General features: G+C 38.4%; 1 protein-coding gene across 1 annotated transcript; it reads right to left on the bottom strand.

Annotated features, from left to right (window-relative positions):
• Positions 1–1941: 1941 nt before the first annotated feature.
• Positions 1942–24527, bottom strand: LOC125241264 (stress-activated map kinase-interacting protein 1). The gene is made up of 7 exons (XM_048149651.1): positions 24181–24527; positions 8965–9348; positions 7370–7601; positions 6802–6904; positions 5874–6061; positions 3889–4024; positions 1942–2249 (listed from the first exon to the last, which is right to left on the bottom strand). Exons 1-7 carry the CDS (start codon positions 24513–24515, stop codon positions 2053–2055), a joined length of 1575 nt encoding a protein of 524 aa, XP_048005608.1. The 5' UTR covers positions 24516–24527; the 3' UTR covers positions 1942–2052.
• Between the last annotated feature and the right edge of the window lie 727 nt (positions 24528–25254).

Here is a 25254-nt window from a genome sequence, read left to right as displayed (position 1 = left end):
TCGCGCGATCTGGCAACGTCGCAACACTTGACATTGCTGGTGATAAACTAGCGAATATTTGTCCCCTACTGTATACCTGGTTTAAAGCGGTAAAAACTTGAAACAACATACAGAGTGTATTTTTCATACGGGCAAATATTATTCAAATAAACTTAAACTTAGAATATTTTAATCTGTTGACGTTTTATAAATATTTGCATTAATCTTCTATACAATACTCATATGAAAAATATACACTGTACTAAAGACATTCTTAGCGATTGTTTTTGTATGTTTATATAATAAATACTTAAATAAACACAAAGCCACAGTACATATAACAAAGCAGTATCTCAACTATGGTAACCATTTTAGTATAATGAACTTTGTAAGTATTATTTGTATAACAAATAATATAAGTTTCACTGTACAGTTATCATTAATCAAATACGTTAATTTGATTTGGCCTAACGTAAAGTTAATATAATGTAATAAACGAATAGATTATTACTAATATATAACAATTATAAATTTAGGCACGAGGCAACGTTTGAAGCTACATTCTAAAGAAGGAACTGCAGATCGAAACTCAACTGGCTCTGTCGCGCCAATAAATAAGAGCGTTACGGCTCAGCCACGACATTGGTCTAAGCGCGACATTACATTACATACATTGAAGTGAGACACAGCGATGGGACTTTTCATTCGCTCGTATGGCTGCCGCTCACCGCTGTCGCGCTTAGACCAATGTTGTGGCTGGGCCTTTAGAGAGTGATACGCTACGAAGAGTAGTGAATATGCACGTAACTCCAAAATGGTCAAAATATTTTTATTTGTAAAAAACATACAGTATACCTTTGTTTACAAAATACTTTTGAAATTTATCGTTATTTAATAGTTGAATTTAATTTTCAAATAGTGGATTTTTTAAATTGCTAAACAAATTTTCAAACACACAAAATTAAGTTTTAATTATTTTTTCTAGTTTCTTAGTTTATATTTTGTGTTTTTTAAATATTTTTAGTAATGTAATAACTGGTAGAAACGTATAAAAAAATCGTGCATATACCCTATTGTGACGTTGGCTAGGTACCCAGATAGACGGAGTTGCGACTTCAAGTAAGGACTCGTGCGCAAAAACGTATAAATATGATCCTCTACCGTCGAATTATTTCACTAAATAATTCAGTTTTCACTCGAGTTTCATTTTGTTTTCACCTGACAAAGAAAGAGTAGAAATTAAAACTTTACAACTTCGTAGTGTCGTCCCTTTCAAATCAATATATGAAAACCGAACGACGCTATTTTTCAATTTCTATCTCTTTTTGCCAGGCTGTACAATCCTTATGGCACTGGTCCCACCGCGAGCTAGTAGACTATGAGCTATCGGCTAAAAAAACGAACAAAAGATAAACACTCCCGTGCAAATAAAAGAGACGGCGATATTGATAGCTCACCGCTGAGTGAGTAACTGTGAACAGTGATTATCTTTTGTTCGTTTTTATAGCCGATAGCTCATAGTTTACTAGCTCGAGGTGGGACCAGTGCCTAAAACACTTTAAATTTTCGCGTTTTGTAGACATTTTTAAAATCATACCAAAAATAAGAAAGAAGTCGGCAAATAGGTAAAATAATGTTAACTTATTTTATAGCGTTCGACCCGCAGTGTGACTTTAGAAATGTATAATCCTTGTTCTCACTTTCAAATGCACATACTGCCTGCTATCATAAATTACATATAAGATCATAACATTCCATACATTAAAATGCGACCGCCTAAGAACGCAATACACTACACCACACATAGATGGCGTCACAAAAAAAATGTCTGGTAGCTTTCGATTATACTTGTAGATGGCATCAAGTGTCACTTTTGACAGATTTATGGCTCGAAAGTGACACTTAACTCCTGGAATCTACAAATAATCGAATGGCAACAAGGCATTTTAGTGGCGCCATCTATGTGTGGTGTATGCGCGTTCTTAGGCGGTCGCATTTTAATGTATGGGATAGTATGATCTGATATTTAATCTATGCTGCTATATACACCGTGGCCTTAAAAGTTAAGCTAAGTTAGCTGCTAGTCAGATGTTTCGAGTGGAAGCTCCTCCGGGTCTGCTGTTTTTTCTCCTTGGCCGTCTTGTACTCTCTACGGCAGGGGCTGTTCCGGAACTCGAGGATCGTGTTGACCTTCTCGACGATCTCCTTAGCCGTTTGATGGTCGCACTCGAAGTCGTGGTACTTGTAATTGGTGTTGGAGTGGAAGAAACCTGGAAAGGTTAGTTGTTTAGTTAGCCGGGATTTTGTACTCCCTAGGCCACTCTACAACCATGTCAAAATGACAAGCAGTAAGAGATTTCTTACAATCTGATTTATAACGTCACTGTGACATAGTTCTACAGTGGCTTAGGTTTCCAATTGGTTGACTGTACAATCGTTGTATCCCGAAATGTTCCCGATGATGTTTTCAGGAAAAGCAAATAGTCATTTAGTAATTTATTTTAGAAAGATAATTTAACTGTATGAGCGGATTCGCACTACGTCCGATCCGAACCCGTTAGAATGATCCGTAGTACCCGTATAATTATTTTTATGGTAATTTATGCACTAGATTCGATCTCTGTCATCCGATATAATTCCGTCATTGTTAAGATTTCGGAAACAACTCTAACGATTTCGCTGAAATTTGTCATGTAAGTGTTTTAGGGGATGAAAAATCAATCTAGCTTAGTCTTACACAGTATAATAAAGAGTACTATCGTACAGTATGGCCACTCCCGCTCCCCGCTGAAAGTGCCGCCCACCCCCTCTCGGTTACCTCACAGTTACCGCCTGTCAAAAACGCGAACAGTCGACCTGTCATATTTCACTCAAACAAGCATATTACGCGTTCACCTACGCGAGCTTAAGACTGTGTTCTAGGAACGCGCCTCTTTCATATATTTGATCGCCAGTATCCGAGGTGTGGTCTTACACAGTCTGAGTGTTTCGCGCTCGAGTGAAAGAACTATTATTAAGCAAGACTGTGTCTACTATTAGTGGATTTTATGAAATGTTAATGTGAAAATAATGAAATGCAATTATTAATTTTTAAATTCTTGATACTTGTTAGTCGTATAGATATTTTGTACACAATGAACATATATTTTAAATGTACCTATTACCAAAGAGGATCGAGTATTATAGAGAGCTACTGTCAAAGTAAAATGTGTAATCCCAGTGCATAGACTGCCATCTCTCGATATAAGCTTGACATGTGTTAAAATGTCAAATATTAATATTAGCGCCATCTAGCTGAGCGTACCCCAAAGGTGTAATGCCATCTCGGCCACGGTACCTTTTTCTGTATGGTTTTGAGGTACGTTTTTTTCTTAGACTTTATCTGTTTATACGGAGTTACATATGTCTTTGCTATTACCTTGTGTGTTGAATAAACGATTATCTAACTTATCTGTCTATCTTAGGTCCCGGGCAACGCGATTTTCATGCGTTTTTCTTTCACATTATTAAACGCAAAATACGGTGCCGCCCAGGTACTTATTGTAAGCCTAAATAAATAACTAACAATAGTTTTAATAATGAGAGTTAAAGTGACTTATGCATTTGTAGGAAAGGATAGGTATTCAAGACCAAGGCACTGGTCCCACCTCAAGCTAGTAAGCTATGAGCTATCGGCTATAAAAACAAACAAAAGATAATCACTCCCGTGTAAATAAAAGAGACACGGCGATGTTTATAGCTACTCACCCCGCGGTGAACTATCAATATCACCGTGTCTTTTATTCGCACGGGAGTGCTTATCTTTTGTTCGTTTTTATAGCCGATAGCTCATAGCTTACTAGCTCGCGGTGGGACCAGTGCCCAAGGGATGAGTAGGTAAGTTGGTACTACGGGTAAGTTCATACTCACTTGTACTACGGTCGAAAGTGGACTGTTTCTGCTCGTCTGTATACACTATCCGGAATACGCACTTGTTCCCTTTCGCCTCCATTATCTGACACCAGGCTATGGAGTCGATACTGTGCATGAAGTATTTTGGTTTTAGCTGTAATAACGTTTCGTATATTAATTATAACATAGACAAATAAAAATAAAATAAACACATATATAGGACATATTCTTACACAGATTGACTGAGCCCCACGGTAAGCTCAAGAAGGCTTGTGTAGTGGGTACTTAGACAACGATATAAAACGTCCATGACTCAGGAACAAATATCTGTGCTCATCACACAAATAAATGCCCTCACCGGGAGTCGAACCCAGGACCGCGGCTTAGCAGGCAGGGTAACTACCGACTGAGCCAGACCGGTCGTCAAGAATATTATTGTTAAACGGTAATGGACACCCCGAGCTGTATGAGCGTGTTGGCCCTGACTCGGCGGCAAAATGCACCCTGTATGCCTTGTATTGCGGGGCCGAATCTTCTTATGTTGAATCTATGGGCTTACCCAGTGCGTGTGCTTGCTGTTAGCTAGCGACTCAACCTCCGATCGATGGACACGCCGAGTTGTATGGGCGTGTTGGCCCTGACTCGGCGCAGCAAGTGCACCCTGTATGCCTTGTATTGCGGGGCGGAACTTCTTATGTTTAATGTAAGGTCTTACCCAGTGCGTGTGCTTGCTGTTAGCCAGAGGCTCGACTTCAACGCGGTCGATTGACACGCCGAGTTGTATGAGCGTGTTGGCCCTGACTCGGCGCAGCATATGCACCCTGTACGCCTTGTATTGCGGGGCCGAATCTTCTTATGTTTAATCTATGGGCTTACCCAGTGCGTGTGCTTGCTGTTAGCTAGCGGCTCGACTTCAACGCGGTCGATTGACACGCCGAGTTGTATGAGCGTATTAGCCCTGACTCGGCGCAGCATATGCACCCTGTACGCCTTGTATTGCGAGGCCGAATCTTCTTATGTTTAATCTAAGGTCTTACCCAGTGCGTGTGCTTGCTGTTAGCTAGCGGCTCGACTTCAACGCGGTCGATTGACACGCCGAGTTGTATGAGCGTGTTGACCGTGACTCGGCGCAGCAAGTGCACCCTGTATGCCTTGTATTGCGAGGCCGAATCTTCTTATGTTTAATCTATGGGCTTACCCAGTGCGTGTGCTTGCTGTTAGCCAGAGGCTCGACTTCCACGCGGTCGATGGAGACACCGAGTTGTATGAGCGTGTTAGCCCTGACTCGGCGCAGCATATGCACCCTGTACGCCTTGTATTGCGGGGCCGAATCTTCTTATGTTTAATCTATGGGCTTACCCAGTGCGTGTGCTTGCTGTTAGCTAGCGGCTCGACTTCAACGCGGTCGATTGACACGCCGAGTTGTATGAGCGTATTAGCCCTGACTCGGCGCAGCATATGCACCCTGTACGCCTTGTATTGCGAGGCCGAATCTTCTTATGTTTAATCTAAGGTCTTACCCAGTGCGTGTGCTTGCTGTTAGCTAGCGGCTCGACTTCAACGCGGTCGATTGACACGCCGAGTTGTATGAGCGTGTTGGCCGTGACTCGGCGCAGCAAGTGCACCCTGTATGCCTTGTATTGCGAGGCCGAATCTTCTTATGTTTAATCTATGGGCTTACCCAGTGCGTGTGCTTGCTGTTAGCTAGCGGCTCGACTTCAACGCGGTCGATTGACACGCCGAGTTGTATGAGCGTGTTGGCCCTGACTCGGCGCAGCATATGCACCCTGTACGCCTTGTATTGCGGGGCCGAATCTTCTTATGTTTAATCTATGGGCTTACCCAGTGCGTGTGCTTGCTGTTAGCCAGAGGCTCGACTTCAACGCGGTCGATTGACACGCCGAGTTGTATGAGCGTGTTAGCCCTGACTCGGCGCAGCATATGCACCCTGTACGCCTTGTATTGCGGGGCCGAATCTTCTTATGTTTAATCTATGGGCTTACCCAGTGCGTGTGCTTGCTGTTAGCTAGCGGCTCGACTTCAACGCGGTCGATTGACACGCCGAGTTGTATGAGCGTGTTAGCCCTGACTCGGCGCAGCATATGCACCCTGTACGCCTTGTATTGCGGGGCCGAAGTCGCCATGGCGTGAGAGTGTAGCTTATCTAGATCGTTGTCCGCTTTTTTGAGACCTACGAAAGTAATTAAAATAAGTAAAAGCTGCAAAATTATAGGATAAACTCGTTATAAAACTTCTTTAGCCCTGGCTTGTCCATAACTAAGTAACATTTGAGTGGCTACATGGACAATGCCGACCTTAGAACTTTTTATATTGAGCTCTGGCAGCTTTAATAACCACCAGGAACAACACTGACTATGTAGTGTTAGGGTGTAACCACATCTATTATCATATTATGTATGGGATATTGCAAACATGCGTTCACATTTTCTATCAGATTTCCTTTTATGCATAGTTAAAATCTCTGCCAACTTCATCATCATCATTTCAGCCATTAATCGCCCACTGCTGAGCATAGACCTCCATTTGTGTACGCCACTTATCCGGTCCTGGGCTAATAAATCTCATCCAGAAGTGCCCGCAGTTTTTCGAATGTCGTCCACCCAACGAGCCAACGGATGCCAGGCGCTTCTTACATCCGATAGCGGCCACCATTCGGTCAACATTTTGGTCCACCTGCCATCACTCTGCCAGGCAACATGCCCCGCCCAATTCCATTTGAGTTTGGAAATGACGTCACCCACGTTACGCACCTTGACTCTCCTAACCTTGACTTTGGTGCGTCTGCCAACTTAACTTGTATTATCCCATAAGGTGGCAAATGATTAGTGTAACTTGGTTGAACTTTTCATCGTTTCGTATTGTAATGGTTCAAATAGCAATATGTCTCTTAGATATAACAATGTTGTTTACCTTCATTGACCGCCTCCAGAGCATTTTTGACCGCCTCAGAAGTAGCGCTGCCACCTGTGTTGTGTCTCGAAGGATTCTGATGACTTTGTCCAGAATCGTTCACCTGATAAAAGAAAACGTAGTGTTACTAAGGGCTGGTTGCATCAAACCGTCTGTCACCGTTAAAGCGTTCGTTAAATTTAATTATATGGGAAGGTCCATAGACGACATAGACGTCTGCTGCGTGACGATGATGTATCTGTCAAATGTGTCGCTTAACTTCAAACCTGGGTAAATCCATTCTGCTTTAAGGTTGAATATATAAAAAATACAATATGATCTGAAAAATAATCAACCTTATAGCAGAATGGATTTACCCAGTTTTGAAGTTAAGCGACAGAAATGTGGTCGATGCAACTGGCCCTAAACGATAAAATATCTACTTTTGACGTTAAACGTTCGGTGAACGTCTTTAAAAACCCGAATTACAGGGGATGGACCGAAAACCAGATGTAACGAAAAGTGTTATGGCGCGGTGGTTAATATCTATATGTATAATTTTGATGTAAATGTATGCAGGAGGTGTTACCTTAGGAAACATGAACCCCTGGAAACTGGTGGCGTGGTCGGGCAGCGAGCTGGTGATGTTGTCGTCCCCCCTCTTGTTGAGCTCGATGAGCCCGAGGCAGGTGAAGCCGAACTTGGAGCAGGGCTCCAGCGCGTCGAGGCAGGGGAAGGCCAGGTCGACATCGCCGTCGTCCTCCGCTATACAGAGCCCGTACTCGTTTATGTTGCCCAGGGATATGTCTGGGTGCTCGATGCTGGAACAATTTCAAGTAAATTTATACATATATATATTCCTTTATATATTTCCGAGATCATATAACCCGGCAACCTTCAAATCTAGGGTCAACACATCAACAGGCATTTTATATCAGTTACTTTGCTTAGAATTAATATTTTCAGTAGTTAGGTAATATTTATATTCCCCGTGTGGTGACGGGTTAAGAATTTCACCACCCCCTTTCTTCCCGTGGGTGTCGTAGAAGGCGACAGTGGGATATGGATTAAATTGTGGCGTAGGCGAGAGGCTGGCAACCTGTCACTGCAATGTCACAGTTTCGTTTTCTTTCAACCCCTTATTTGCCAAGAGTGGCACTGAAACGAGTAGTTTCATGTGCTCTGCCTACCCCTTCATGGGACACAGGCGTAATTGTATGTATGTGTAATATTTCTATTAATATATTTCATTTTAATGAATAGTCTGTAATGTTGACATGTAAAAGTTCTCCTGTGGCCTATTTGCTGAATACATTTATTCAAGCTCAAGAAAATAAAATACAAAAACATTTTTTTGTATTTTATTTTCTTCTGGGCGAGATCACTCCGTCGTAGGCCACGTCTTTGCTTTCGGCTAGTTTGTGACCAAGGGTAAGCCCATTTATAATTTAAAAAAAAACACATACATATTCGTCAAATTGACGTTATTTTTTACGTGGAGATAGTTGAAAGGATGGAGAGCGACATAGGCTACTTTTTGTCTCTTTCTAACCCCCCACTTCCCTAAAATGGGGAGTGGACGTTTGTATGGAGCATTCCGCAATGTTCGAATTTAACGCGAGTGAAGCCGCGGGCAAAAACTAGTGTATTATAATTGAAATATCCTCCCGCAAACGCTCCGGCTGTGTAATGAGCATGCCGAGGTATTTCCGATGAACTACAGTATGGAATTCTTCAAAAAAGGAGTGTACAAGTTTCTAATGGGTCGGCAACGCGCATGTTGCAGGCGTCCATAGGACGAGCGACAACGTAGTTTGATGAATAATGACGCGTGTCATTTTCAAAAACAGTGCCCCTAAGTATAATAAATAAATAAATATTATAGGACATTCTTACACAGATTGACTGAGGCCCACGGTAAACTCAAGAAGGCTTGTGTTGTGGGTACTCAGACAACGATATATATAATATATTATAAATACTTATACTTATACCTTCAAATCTTCAAGAAAAGATATATAATATATTATAAATACATAGAAAACATCCATGACTCAGGAACAAATATCTGTGCTCATCACACAAATAAATGCCCTTACCGGAATTCGAACCCGGGACCGCAGCGCAGCAGGCAGGGTCACTACCAACTGCGCCAGACCGGTCGTCAAAAGTAAAATAAATTACCTGTACTTGTAGCACGTGAATCCAATCAGATCCTTAATCCTAGCCGTAGCAATCACGCACACAACCAACGGATAGTTATGGTACTTCTCCGAAATCTTCATAAAAATCTTAAACATTTTAGTCTGCAGCCCCAACTGCGCCGTGCCATCGAACTTGGCGTACTCCAAATACTGCATATGAGGTAGATCGGGGCACTTCTCCAATAGCTCGGTTAGCATCGACTTCTGTTTAGGCTTTCTGATTTCCATTTTGGTGAAATTGTCCGCGATTTGCTCTTCTGTTAGTTCGGTGGATGAGTCGTCCCATTTTATCACTTTTATTTTAGATGCCTTTTTTAGTGCTTGCTCCTTTTTGTCGAGCCATTGCGCTGTGTTGGACCGCTGTCTGAAATTGGAAAGATATTCTTATTATACCTCGTTTTTTAGAACTAGAAATTTGGTAAACAAAGAGGCAGTCGTTGTCAACCTATCTTCTTAGGACAAATATTAGTTGTTAAGAATTTTAACCAGAACGAGAACATAATATTATAACAGGTCAGTATTAGTTTTTTTTTTTTAATTAAACCCGTATCAACCGCATCATTTGATTATTTGCTAAAATTGGAGTGATTATTTTATTTGCATACATACTCATTTCATAATCATTGGATCGAGTTGCATAGTCCTAAGGTAATTTCGACGGAACGCCACTACATACCGAGATTGGTAAGAGAAGCCATTGAGATTCACAAATATAAAAATTTCAATCGTGAGGATGGCTTCAAAACTATCTAATGTATGGAATCCAGTGATTTGTTTGTGTAAAAAACCGGTGAAGTCAGAATTGAACAAACGTAGTGACACTGTGAGTGTAGTGTGTTTGGACAGACCATCGAGTGTGAATGCGACCAGTGGTAACGCTGAAAGTGAACGCAGCCGACGCGCGCGAAGGAGGGTAGATCGCGCGCTGTCTATGCAACTTTAACATCCACCCGCCTTCGTCAGTTTTCCGTGATCATGATGCATGCAACTGCGTCGAAATATCGGGAGCTCGACAAAAATCAAAAAGGTAATCACGGTCTATATCCCGGTCAATATAAGTCTAATGAAAATAACCGTGAATCATTCAAAACTCTTATTCAAAACTCTTATTGCATACATACATACAACATACAATACAATCACGCCTGTATCCCATAAAGGGGTAGGCAGAACACATGAAACTACTAAAGCTTCAGTGCCACTCTTGGCAAATAAGGGGTTGAAAGAAAACGAAACTGTGACATTGCAGTGACAGGTTGCCAGCCTCTCGCCTACGCCACAATTTAAGTGTCATACTTTCTAGCGGTGACATGGTATCGTATGGAATCCAAAGCTACATCAAAAAAATGTACGAAAATTGTTCTAAATTGTACGCTTATTAAAAAAAAAGTACTACACGCATTTACAAGAAAACAATGATCACTATGTCACCGCCAGAGAGCATTCTTTCTGGCGGGCGCTATCTATTTCACTATGTAACAGTCCACTTTTCAGCTTTTTTATGAATCAGAAAAAATGTACGAGAATTGTACTAAGCTGTCCGATACTTAAAAAAAAATAACTACGCGTATTTACAAGAAAACAATGATTTATATGTCACCGCTAGGAAGCAAACTTTCTGGCGGGCGCTATCTATTTCACTATGTAACAGTCCAGTTTTCAGCTTTTTTATGAATCAGAAAAATGTACGAGAATTGTACTAAACTGACCGATACTTAAAAAAAAATAACTACACGTATTTACAAGAAAACAATGATGTATATGTCACCGCTAGGAAGCATACTTTCTGGCGGGCGCTATCTATTTCACTATGTAACAGTACAGTTTTCAACTTTCTTGTAAATCAGAAAATATGTACGAGAATTGTTCTAAATTACACGACAATCTTAAAAAATGAACTTTACATATTTACAAGAAATTTCACCACGCCAACTGGTACGGTCAGCTACATAAGGTAAATATATTTACCTGTATTCAATTTTGACCTGCGTTCTTCCCAAGTAATAAGTTTCGATATGTATTGATATTTATAGACGAGACTGTAAAGGCTCATTTGATTCTTCGAAAACAGAGTGCAAAGTAATTTCATATAAATTTTAACTTGACGAAGATAATTATATATATAACCATTATGCAATAGGCCAATGGTGCCACTGACATGCGTAGAAATAATTACAAGTTTGTTCTAATAAATTGTTATAGATTACTGCTATGTTACTATGCAACAAAAACACACGCACGGTAGAACACTGCGCAGGCCAAGTTCCAGCAACAGGCGGCGCACATACTGTGCACTATTTACACGAACCGTTTCGACCCACTTTTGACCCCCTGTAGCTCAGTTCCTATCGGCTAATTGTTCGCCTAAATTAGGGTTAAAATCCAATCCAATGCCATGTTTAGATGCACTTTAAAATCGATCATAATCATCTTCATCAACAGCCGGGTCCACTGGTAAACATTTGCCATTCTCAAGACTCGCCAGCGCTACCACACGCAGTCCTCCATTCCTGTATACTTCTAAATTTGAACTTTGCAGGTTAATTTAATTATTTGTATAAATAGATTCATTTAATCTTATAAATAATTACGTGCAGCATGAAAACCTGCCAAGGTCAAATTTAGAAGTATTCTGAAACGGAGAACTGTGTGTGGTGGCGACTCTTGGGAATTTCATACATTCAGAACGCACAAATGCATTGTCACTTCATAGTTCATCCGCCAGTAAATTTCACAAACGTCATTTCGGTCACTTAAAAAAAGATAATTAATAAATAATAAGAAATAAAAACAAACGAGCCACCTTTCCAAGATCGTTATAAAGTATTCTATCAGGAAAACTTTACCTGCCCAATTAGCCGATAGGAACTTGGCCCCCTTTTTAACAGGTATGTTTTTGGTGGGTAGCACGCCGCCCTTACACCTGTGAGTTGTACCGCTTACGTAAGCGACTTATGTAAAACTTTCAAATGTTAATGGTTTTTGTAAGCAGCTTACGGTAAGTTTTAACTACTTTCGTAAGCTGAAAACTTTCAAGTGTATACGAGTTTGCTTACAGAAGCGACTCAGCTTATCGAAATAAACTGATAAGTTTTGGCCTTACGAACTAGGGCGGTCGTTTTTTTTTTCATTTCAACTTTGCTTGCTTGGAACAATGTAGACATTTAGTAAGTTGAATGAAAACCACAAAACTTCCGTAAGCAAAACTTACGATAAGTTTTTCATAGGTGTAAATGGAACCATCAGTCGCTTACCAAAGATTTACGTAAGTCACTTACAGGTGTAAAGGCGGCCTAAATGAAATCCATCAATTTATTCATAATTTATGATTCAAAATCATCATTATTTTATACACAGGTAAATTTTATCAGCAAGCAAATATCAAGTTAAAATTTGTATGAAATTACTTTGCACTCTTGTGGATAATACGCAATTTTGCTATCTGTTTTCGAAGAATCAAATGAGCCTTTACAGTCTCGTCTATAAATATCTATACATATCGAAACTTATTACTTGGGAAGAACGCAGGTCAAAATTGAATACAGGTAAATATATTTATCTTATGTAGCTGACCGTACCAGTTGGCGTGGTGAAATTTCTTGTAAATATGTGAAGTACATTTTTTAAGATTGTCGTGTAATTTAGAACAATTCTCGTACATATTTTCTGATTTACAAGAAAGTTGAAAACTGTACTGTTACATAGTGAAATAGATAGCGCCCGCCAGAAAGTATGCTTCCTAGCGGTGACATATACATCATTGTTTTCTTGTAAATACGTGTAGTTATTTTTTTTTAAGTATCGGTCAGTTTAATACAATTCTCGTACATTTTTTCTGATTCATAAAAAAGCTGAAAACTGGACTGTTACATAGTGAAATAGATAGCGCCCGCCAGAAAGTTTGCTTCCTAGCGGTGACATATAAATCATTGTTTTCTTGTAAATACGTGTAGTTATTTTTTTTTTAAGTATCGGACAGCTTAGTACAATTCTCGTACATTTTTTCTGATTCATAAAAAAGCTGAAAAGTGGACTGTTACATAGTGAAATAGATAGCGCCCGCCAGAAAGAATGCTCTCTAGCGGTGACATATTGATCATTGTTTTCTTGTAAATGCGTGTAGTACTTTTTTTTTAATAAGCGTACAATTTAGAACAATTTTCGTACATTTTTTTGATGTAGCTTTGAATTTCATACGATACCATGTCACCGCTAGAAAGTATGACACCAATTTAACCCATATCCCATAGTCGCCTTCTACGACACCCACGGGAAGAAAGGGGGTGGTGAAATTCTTAACCCGTCACCACACAGGCATAGGGGGGGGGGGGGGTATTTTATTTATTGATTGGAGAAATTAACTTTCAGAGGTCTACGTGACGGTGTTTTTGCAAGCCACTTGGACCTGCTTCCGGCTGATCCATTGCAGTAATCACAGTCGAATGCCACCAAACACACAGCTCAAATTGAATATTAATAATAAAGTAATAAAATAAGTGCTCGTATCAAAAATTCTATACGGTATTACAAAAAATAACGTACCTACCATGTACAGATAAATAAATACTAAGTATTGACAACATTGACAGCTCATATACCTCGTGTTTCGTGCTTTTACGTTCTCTCTAATGCTAAAAATAATGCGACTATGTATATTTAGGTATCTATTTAAAGGTAGACAACATCTACCCTCAAAGTTCAAGTGATAATAATAAGACTTCACACATTTTGAATAGGGAACTTGACTGTAGTAAAGATAAAATATTTTATACCATGCACGAAATATAGCATCAGATAATTATAAGAAAAACATGAACAGAAATTATTTTTAAATCCTATTTCTATTTAACCCTTAATTTGGCAGAGACTCTGGTGACATAAATTTTCCGATTTTACTTAATATATTGAATAACAGGTGTTTTTAAAGCGTCCGAAAAATATTTAAAAAAATCTAGATTTATTAGTTTTGGAAAAAAAATATGTCCGCCACAGCGGACTCTGCCAAATATTGGGATACATTAATATGTCCGCTGAGGCGGACACTGCCAAACATACGGTCATTTAAAATAAACAAGTATTTCTTAACATATATTTATTTTAAAAATTAACAAATATAATAATTTTGTATGAAAATCAAACTGACACATATTTATAGTCAAATATCATTATTTTAACTCTTTTCCGACTTTTTGGCCAGGTTGCACAGGCCGTGATCACGACAGACTGATGTGACAGTGATGTCCCAGCAAAATGTCGTCGAAGATGTAAACAACACAAACTACCCGAAATTATTTATATCAATGTTCGGGGCAGACAAAGAAATTATAAATTTTGATCTACCCGGTTTTCTTTAATGTTTATTGCCCCTCGCGCGACATGTAACATTCACAATATCCGCGCACTACGTATACCTAAAAGTGCCAAAATTTTAACTGCTTGGTCCAGCACCACACGCTGTTGGATTAAATAAAAAATCTAAGCATAAAAGCAGGCCACCAAAACAAGAAAATCAAAATAATAAACAAAACAATATAATAATTTTCACCACACCAACTGGTAAAGGCATTCTTTGCTATTCGAAAACAGATAGCAAAATTGCATTTTATCCACAAGGGGGCAAAGTAATTTCATGCAAATTTTAACCCGATGTCTTAATATGTCTGCTAGATTTTACCCTATAAATGATGATTTTGAATCAAAAATATTGAATAAATTGATGAATTTGATTTATTTTGATGTTTTATAGTCAGTATTTTGTTCGTGTTGGTGTGGTGAAAAATTTTGTGTTTCACTCGGTGGCAAAGTTTGTTTAACCTTCGTGCCTTGATACCCTCGCAACGCTCAAGATTCCACTTTTTGAACCACTCGCTACGCTCGCGGTTCAATATTGGAATCTTTCGCTTGCTCAGGTATCAATATTGGCACGTGCGGTTAAACAACTACTTTGCCCCCTTGTAAAACAAATAACTATTATTACAACACGTGTCACCGCAACATTGGCATAGTCCGTCACGGCGGACAAATCGTATTTAGTTATATTTGGCACTGTCCGGTGCGGCGGACAACTTGTTTAGTTGATGATTATGAGTATTAGAAATTGAGAAATAAATTGAAAACATAACCACTTGCAACTATTATGTAATATATTTTATTATTTATACAACAGAAATACCCTGTTCTTACAAAAACCAAAAGAAAAACGCATAAATATTTTGCTAAAAACAGTTGACTTCTGATGCGGTGCCATCTTGACGAGTAACTGTCAAACGAGTGTTGACAGTGGTCAAATAGTATTTTTATACAAAGCATGTATCATAAAAGAGTCTCTTTCCATATGTTAAATTAAATAAAATTCTACCTAAAAAGCGAAATATTTTTTTTATCACCTGTCCGTCCCACCGGACTTTGCCAAATTAAGGGTTAATAAGTCAGGTAGAAATATATAAAGTAACTGAGTTGACCGTGACGTCACTCTATTTGATTTCATACAAATTCCATATCAACAAGTCGTTCAAATTCGTTTTGACAGTTCTTAAAAAAGCTAGCCTATTAATATGTTACACTTATTTCTGTACCAGTACAAGTAATACTTGATAATCATAACACTTCGTCATCGCCTACTTTCAGTGCTGACCCAATTAAAATACTGAATAACACCTGACGCACTTTATTAAGAGTAGTACATAGTTTAGTAAAAACATGTTGATTGTGCAAAACACGGCCACCTGACGCCTACTTGCATTTAAAGACGAAGTATGGATATAAACTGTCAACTCCTACTCGTATTATAGTACATTACGATACAAGTGCTTAAATAATCTAACCACAAAATTAAAATTTTGAAAAAACCCCCGACCGCGACATAGTAGACCGATTTTCATGTAACATGGCTAAGAACACTCCCGACTAACTCAGCTTTCAGACAAAAAAAAACTAAATCTAAATCGGTTCATCCGTTCGGAAGCTACGATGCCACAGGCAGACACAGACAGACAGATAGACAGACAGACAGACAGACGGACAGACAGACAGACAGACACGTCAAACTTATAACACCCCTTCGTTTTTGCGTCGGGGGTTAAAAAGGAAGTTCGAAACGAGAGGCGGTAAGTTAAAACACGACCGAAGGGAGTGTTTTAAATCGACACGAGTTCCATGAACCAATTCTCGCACTAGTGCGTAAAAAAAAACACCATCTGTACTGAAAATTTTTACGCACTAGTGCGAGAAGTGGTTCATTATGTGTCAGGTCGAAACTTCGGAGGGTCATCTGTACTGAAAAACGTCGTACGATACACGTGGAAAAAGGAAATTCCTAACTCGTACATAATTTATTTGTTTGTTTTTATTTGTACATCATTTATACTTGTACATTTAAGAAATTGTTGTTATGTGCATAATTCCTGTTTTTAATATATACCTGTCTTTAAAAATATGTATATTTAGAAAATAAATAGTCGATTTAGATACACGTTTGTATTTCATTTATGTCATACCTGTGTACTGTACATCATGATATAATTAGTATATTATGATACAAGTGAGGATAATCTAACCACAAAATTAAAATTTTGAAAAACCCCCAATCGCGTCATAGTGGACCGATTTTCATAAAACATGGCTAAGAACACTCCTAACTCACCTTTCAAACAAAAAAAAAACTAAATCTAAATCGGTTTATCAGTTCGAGAGCTACGATGCCACAGACAGACACACACACACACAGATAGACAGACAGACAGACAGACAGGCAGACTGATAGACTGATAGACAGACAGACAGACAGACAGACACGTGAAACTTATAACACCCCGTCGTTTTTGCGTCGGGGGTTAAAAAGACGTAATCCGAAACGAGTGGCGACAAATTAAAACACGACCAAGGGGAATATTTGCACGTGTAAAGTACGACGTTTTTCAGGACATATAGCGTTCTGAAGTTTCGACGTAGGCACATAAAGTACCACTTAAGTACCACTTAGCGACCGTTGGCGCTAGTAAAGCTAGGAACATACTACGCGGACGTCCGTTATAGCGCGACCGCGGACGCGGATCTGGACAATGAACCGTGCAAACTATCGGTCGACGGTCGTGGACGTGGCCTTGAGCGCATGGACGTCCGATCGAATTCTGGCTCGCTGGATGTTTTGGTTAGCCGAAGCCACGTCCCGAAGACCGTGCACACTGATCGGTCGCGGTCGCTCGACGGCGGACGTCCGCGTAGTATGTTCCTAGCTTAACATGCGAACGCTTAATGTCAAGCCACGCTGTGTCCGACCGGACCAATACAAGTTCGATCGCCACATCTATTATTATGTTAATGTTTATATTTTATAACTATTTTATGCTGTATGTTTCGTTATTTTTGTATTTCGTTCTTTATGCTTCGTGTTTCTCTATTTTTGTCTGTTGCCTTCCGTGATTTTTCTCACTTAATGGTCTCACCGGAAGACCAGCGCTGGAAGTTGCCAGCAATATGCTGAGGTGAGGCCATTCGTGGCACTTTATTCTTCTATGTCATTCATAAATATTGTTTATTGTCTGTGTGTTTACGAATAAAACTGATTCTATTCTATTCACTTCTCGCACTAGTGTGATAAAGTAGCACCATATTAGGTACTGACAAACATATATATGACCTTAGTATACTTATGTATGTACTTGAACTTGACAATTTAGTCTGTATGGGTATTTAAGGTTTGTGTTAAAAAATAAAAAAAATCACTGGTGAATGCTACCCGAAGTAAGCGCCCGTGGCCCGTTCTATGCAAGGCGTTTTTACAGTTTTTCTATCACAATGTACAGTAAAAGTATATAAATTCGCATAGCAACTGAATGCATGTACATAATAACATTAATAACGATATCAAATTGGAAATTACGTAAAGGAAAACTATACGCATATGAAAGGGATTCCCATAAGTAAGAGAAATGGTGATTATGACCATTTTCCTTCAATACTAATTGTCCTGTTACACAGTATAATAATTTTAAAGCAGATGTAGATATTTTATTCTGAACATTTTATTATCTAGCCTATGTCACTTTCCATCCCTTCAACTATCTCTACCTAAAAAATCACGTCAATGTTGCCTTGCAACGTTTTTCCGTGAAAGACGGACAAACAAACAGACACACACTTTCCCATTTATAATATTAGTATGGATTAGCTTCTGCCCGCGGCATCGATCGCGTGAAATTCGAAAACAACGGAATGTTCCATACAAACGTATATCGGATCGGATAATGTAAAAACTCACTAAGGCTCATTGCATAGATCGCTAAATCTTTATTCAAAAACAGACAAAGTTCCTGGCAGAAATCACAATACACACAATATAAAGTCGCCGTCAATAAAAATTTTGAATGTAAACAAATCTTGTAACTAAAATGTCTTTAATTCCCATTCTAACTCATCAGATATACTGGATAAATCCATATGTCATTTAATCAATTCATCTCACACTATGATCCTCAACCTTTAATAGTTATTTGTTATACAAGGGGGCAAAGTTGTATTTTAACGCCGAGTGTGGAATTGAAAAACGAGCAAGTGAAAGGATTCTATAGTTGAACCACGAGCGAAGCGAGTGGTTCGAGAATAGAATCCTGAACTTGCGAGTTTTTTTAACACACGAGAAGTAAAATACATTTGTACTCGAGTGTAACACAAAACTTTTCCTCTCACTATAGCGAGGAAACTACAACGCAAAAAATGCATTTATCACTGCTTCCAGTAGTTCCACAGGTGGTAAATCATCTTTATTACTAGATTCACCTACTTTTATCAATTTTAAAGCAGTTAATTTGACTTTATTCAAGGTCAAATTACTTTACCCACTAGTGGATAAAATGCGTTTTTACCCGCTGGTATTAAAGGACAAAACACGTGTTTCCGAGCTAGTGAGGGGAAAAATAATAAAATTGTGCTAGAATATTGATATTTTATAGAATGGTTTGTTTACATTGTTAACAATTTCTATTGACGACGATTTTAAAAGAAACACGGGATAAGTAAAAAATAAGAATAAATTCGCTTCTTTTGTTTTTGGCACAAGCACAGTATAATAAAGAGTACTATCGTACAGTAACTCCCGCTCCCCGCTGAAAAAATGACAGTTACCGCCTGTCAAAAACGCGAACAATCGACCTGTCATATCTCACTCATACAAGCATGGTACGCGTTCACCTACACGAGCTTAGAATGTGTGCTAGGAACGCGCCTCTTTCATATATTTGATCGCCAGTGTACAAGCTTTTGCCCGCGGCTTCGCTCGCGTTAAATTATAAAATTGCGGAATGCTCCATACAAACTTTCACCCCCTATTTTAGAGAAGTGGGGGGTTAGAAAGAGACAAAAATTGGCCTTTACACTCTCTATGCCTTCAACTATCTCCACTTAAAAAATCACGTCAATTCTTCGCTCCGTTTAGCTGTGAAAGACGGACTAACAAACAGACCAACCTAATTCTCATACAACTTGGTACAATTCTAACCCCCATCTTCATAAACGTACTCTAAAGTTATCAAGCCGATAATAGTTATTTGTTATACAAGGGGGCAAAGTTGGGGCAAAGTTGTATTTTAACGCCGAGTGTGGAATTGAGAAACGAGTATTTTAAAGTGAAGTGAAAGGATTCTATAGTTGAACCACGAGCGAAGCGAGTGGTTCGAGAATCCTGAATAGAATCCTGAACTTGCGCAAAGTTGTATTTTTTTTAACACACGAGAAGTAAAATACATTTGCACCACGAGAAGTAATAGTTATTTGAGTGTAACACAAGTGAAAACTTTTCCCCTCACTATAGCGAGGAAACTACAACGCAAAAAATGCGTTTTTCACTGCTTTCAGTAGTTCCACAGATGGTAAATCATCTTTATTACTAGATTCACTTACTTTCATCAATTTTTAAGCAGTTAATTTGACTTTATTCAAGGTGAAATTACTTTACCCACTAGTGGATAAAATGCGTTTTTACCCGCTGGTATTAAAGGACAAAACACGTGTTTCCGAGCTAGTGAGGGGAAAAGGTCGTTTCGTTTGTCACTTTCCGACGTATTGGTGTGATAGAAAAGGACGAACGAACTCTATCGGCTTGATAACTTTAGAGTACGTTTATGAATAAGGGGGTAAAGTGCGAGGTATACATATAATAGAGATGGACCGAATACGGACTTTGCCGAATACGAATATTCGGCCGAACATTCGGTTCAGCTGTTACCGAACCGAATATTCGGCCGGATATTCGGTTCCAGCATATTTTAAATCCTGGCTAGGTAAAAACTTTTCAATGATTGGTAATGGGTACTAATTAAGGCTTTTAATGTTCCTATAATTTAGTGCATAAGAAAATTTTGATTTTTGTTTCTTAAGCTACGTTATTTTTACTTTTTTACATAATTATTGTAGGTTCTTATATTTAACGCATTTTTATCCCCATTTGGTCATTAGAATCCTGAAATAGGATATCATTATTCCATGAATTACGAAACAGCTTACGCTATTTATTTACTTTGTTTATTCGGTAAATATTCGGCAATATAACCGAACTATTCGGCCGAATACGAACATCTAAAACTTGCCGAATATGCCGAATACCGAATATTTACCGAATATTCGTCCCATCTCTAGTATATAACCTACCCACAAAATTAAAATTTTGAAAAAAACCTCCGACCGCGACATAGTAGACCGATTTTTATGAAACATGGTTAAGAACAATCCCGATTTACTCAGCTTTCAGACAAAAAAAAACTAAATCCAAATCGGTTCAGCCGTTCGGGAGCTACGATGCCACAGACAGACACACACAGAGACAGACAGACACGTCAAACTTATAACACCCTTTGCGTCGGGGGTTAAAAATGAACAGATACAGAAAATTAAAATCTATAGTTACCCAAAATAATCTAAAGGCTGGTCGAATCCTGGAAAGTCCATGGCGAAAATTGAAATATCATATATACGAGATTACTCTTAGTTGTAGTTTAATTACAAAAATACAAAACTGTTCCTGACAGTCCCATACTGCAAGTAAGCCTACTCAAGAAATGACGGAATATAGGTACTATTTTTCAAAAGTGGGTAGGGAGAGATTCATAGTCTACCCTATTTTATAGACTTCTAGTGAATGACACAGGCATTTTAAGGCCACCATTTGTACAGTCAGTTTTAAATTGCTTTAAATATGTAGACAAAGTATAAAAATATGTATACATAACTTTATCCATACTAATATTATAAATGGGAAAGTGTGTATGTCTGTTTGTTTATCCGTCTTTCACGGCAAAAAGGAGCGACGAATTGTCGTGATTTTCTAAGTGGAGATAGTTGAAGGGATATAGGCTACTTTTTGTCTCTTTCTAACGCGAGCGAAGCCGCGAGCAAAAGCTAGTTGCTTATATGTTAAGGTTGCGGATATATTTGTTATAAGTATAATAAAGGACGGATTGACGGTAATTATTTGTTATAACTGTAATAAAGTACAATAATCGAACAATTTAAAATAATTGTAGTATTCAAATATTAAAAAATATACCCATAATGATCCAAAGGCTGATCAAATCCGGGAAAATCCATAAAAACAAAATTAATACGTAAACAACACCAACTTGCTCTTCAATACGTGTTTGAGAAAGAAAGAACATTCGCTGAGGTTTGAAATGGTCTGACACAGCTAAACTGTACTAGCATCAACTTCGAAGAATATGTACGGTTTGTCTATAAGGCACTGCTCCCACCGGAAGCGATTAAGCGATGAGCTATAAGCGACAGAGAAAAAAAATCATTTATTCATGAACCAAAAATAGCAGTTATAAACAGGCCATAAACTATATTAACACAAAATAGGCTTCAACATGTCCGTGCCTGAACTAGAGAGATCCTGAGATACAGGCAGAAATATAACTTACAAACTAAAACAGGGAAATTATTTGATATCATGTAGGTATTCAACTAAAAAAATACATTGCAGATTTAAATACAAAACTGCATTGCAGAAATCGAAAGCGCAAGCTAGTAATAGTTTGTTGCCAAGCACTAAACTATAAATCGCTTACTCTCTCCCTTATTTACCCGGGAGCAACCAACTTTTGTTAACGATAGCTCATTGCTTATTAGCTGTTGATGGGACCAGTGCCTAAAACAAATATAAAGCATACACACAAGCCATAAAACATTTGCAATAGAGTGTAAATATCATCACATGCCCAAAATAATGTTTACATTGTCAGCATTCACAAATTATCTTTTATATGCGCAATAGCAACCTTAGAGTTTACAAATAAAGATCACTTTTAAAATAAGTATGTTAAGAAAACAAAATCAATTAAAGGCAAGATTGCATGTAAGCATAATTTTGTACAGTCGAGTTCATAAATATATGTACATTCTTTCACCATATTACTATGAGTTAAGGTGAAGAAATGTACAGATATTAATGAACTCGACTGTAACACAAAGATGGGTGAGATATGGTGACTAATCCATGTACATTTTTAGATGATTCAAGTATATTACATATAGCAATAGGTACAGTAATCTATAAATAACTATCAGTTGTTGTTCTGTCCTGATTTCGTTTGTTGTAATAAGAAAAAAATTAAACAAACTTAAATAAATAAAATAAATAAATAACTTGACCTGCTTTTAATAACTCCATATTTGGTGTGACTTTTTAAAATACAGTAAATAGTTAGATGACTTTCTTTAGAAATTGTCTATGCATTTGTAATATAAATTGGACTGAAACATGTCGAATGCTATATCGACTTAATATGTGAGTAACCCGGTTAAAATATTTTTAAATATAAATGGGACAACCTTTTGTTTCAAGTTTATTTCAGGTAAAGTCACACATGGGGTGAACATGATAAAACAATATTTATATTTCATTTTATATTGTAAGCAAAGCAACTAGTATATGAGAAATTGTAACTGAATCATCTTCTTCTTCTTCTTCTAAAGAAGAAGAAGTACTGAATCATAGAATAAGAGTTTTGAATGATTCACAGCTCAGCCAGAACATTGGTCTAAGCGTGACAGTGGTGAGCGGCGGCCATACATCGGAGCGAGACACGGCGATGGACTTTTAATTCACTCATATGGCTGCCACTCACCGCTGTTGCGCTTAGAGACCGTCACAGTTAGTTTTATTAAACTTAAATTGACCGGGACATATCCAGGTCACTATAAGTCTAATACAAATTACCCATAGCTGATTGGAAATACCATTATGATAAGATTTTTTCCTATAAATATATAAATGATATACCACTGCATAGTATTTATGATTAATTGATTATACATATGACCATGCATAGCAGAAATGGATGAATCATTAAAATGAGCATATTTATGTCATAGTTAATGAAATAGTAGTTTTTCACTGTTACTCTTCTATATTAACTAGAAAACTATTTCATTTCTTACAAAGCCATGCGCGGATCCATTGTATTGTATTTATTTATTGCAATTCACATGTACATTACAGGGGGAGGTCATGGGGGTCATGACTTTGTTTATTCATTATCGTTAAAAAAGTCCCCCTGGAGCCTAGGCTGGCCATACAAATAGACCACGTGACCCCCCCCTGGGCACAAAGCTGGATCCGCGCTTGTACAAAGCATATTATTGACATCTAGCCCAGGTACCCAGAGTAACTTAGTTTAGTCCATGTTGATTGGTGAATAGCCTCAAAGACATAGTGGATGTGTTAACAGACCATTTTCTCTCATTAATGCATACAAAGAAGTCCTTTGCTATGCATTAACCCAAGTTTAAGGAAATTTATAGTTTTTATTTTTTTTGCATAGTGTAAACCATCCTTGAGACAACATTAAAAATTCCATAGAACGGTGAATAGTACTATAAACACTGAACCACACATAAAATTAATAGTATGTAATAGCAAAGTAACTATATAATGAATCTTGTTTTGATAAATGTGGATGACTAAAGTGGAAGTGGACTCTTAGTAGACTAAGAAGGCTTAGATGGGGTACCAAGTTTATAACGAAACAAAGATTTAAAAAACACAACAGACTAAAGGAATCTGAAGCATAATTTAGCTAGACTGGTGTACTTTGGTACAAAAATTGAGAAGATTTAATGGTTTTAATTATTCTCTTCATTGATCCTGACTGAAAATTCAAGAAGGCGGGACTTACGATCGACCCAACCAGAATGTTTAGCATACCTGTGTCCTCCAATGTCATCATAACGTATGTAGCTGCCGCTCATGAGATCGTCCTCCTCACTGTCTTCCATCTGAGGATATGCGTCGAACTGAGTCACGATCTCCTGGTCCTCGTCCTCCGAGATGTTGCCCATACCGTCCCGCCCGTGGCTCGTGCTCGGCCGGCACAACCTCTCATCCTTCAACCTGATCCTCTCATCTGCCGCTTTCGCTTGGAAAATCTTTGAAAAATCCTCCCCAGCCATAACTATCTCGCACAAACCCGTATCGTCCGTGGCTATGAACGCGTCTCTTATGTTTTTGAGCAACCATATCTTGTTATCTAATGTAGCCATCGTAATTTCAGTTATAACAAGATTAATTGCTCTTAAATCCCCGATCTATTTTCTTCAATTCAAAACACATGCACAAGTTGCCATCCCAAACAAATAATTATCTGTCACAATCTAATCATAGAGATTTTGTATTTTTTTATTGTTTATTTTGTCTATGGTAGTGAGGGACTGTACGGACACAAGGACACAGTATACTTGCGGTATGATTTAATGGAGAAGACGATGAGAACGATAACACGAACGCTTAAATAATTTTACTTCACAAGATTTTTTTGATTGAAGCTTCTTGGAACCCATAAACAGCATAATTGTATACACGTACGCGGTCACGCACATACGAGGTCTTCGGTTTGTCTTCGGTTTGTCTTTGTCTGTCTGATCGTGTATAATTAGTTTAAATAAGTTAGACATAATTTCATTAATTTTATGGCCGCTGTACACATATGGCCAACGGTTCCACCAACCCCCTTGGCCAAGCGTGTAGAGGGCTACTTGGCCGTAAGTTGGCAGTTGGCGCTTGCGCTTGCCGGCCAACCGATTGGTGTCGGTTTTTTGTCCACACATCAAAGGATCTTGGCGCCAATGGCCAACTGCGTTTACACGTTGGCGCTTCATTCAGTTGGTCGTCAGCCGTCAGAGAGGACAGTAGTGAAATATTTACGAAAATAATAAGTTTATCTATGCCAATAATAGTGTAGATTTTAGGAAATAAAATAACCTTGCAAATGTTTAATGTATT

This window comes from Leguminivora glycinivorella, chromosome Z (assembly GCF_023078275.1).
Source record: "Leguminivora glycinivorella isolate SPB_JAAS2020 chromosome Z, LegGlyc_1.1, whole genome shotgun sequence".
NCBI lineage: Eukaryota > Metazoa > Arthropoda > Insecta > Lepidoptera > Tortricidae > Leguminivora > Leguminivora glycinivorella.
This window is presented reverse-complemented; position numbering and strand designations above follow the sequence as displayed.

What these genes read in the sequence shown, in the direction of transcription:
- LOC125241264 (XM_048149651.1), bottom strand. Translation starts at nt 24,515, where the DNA reads ATGGCTACATTAGATAACAAGATATGGTTGCTCAAAAACATAAGAGAC. An exon ending in TTCACGTGCTACAAGTACAG is followed by an intron (nt 7,602 to 8,964) that starts GTAATTTATTTT and finishes AAATTGTTCCAG; the next exon opens with CATCGAGCACCCAGACATAT. An exon ending in TCTGGAGGCGGTCAATGAAG is followed by an intron (nt 6,062 to 6,801) that starts GTAAACAACATT and finishes TTACTTTCGTAG; the next exon opens with GTCTCAAAAAAGCGGACAAC.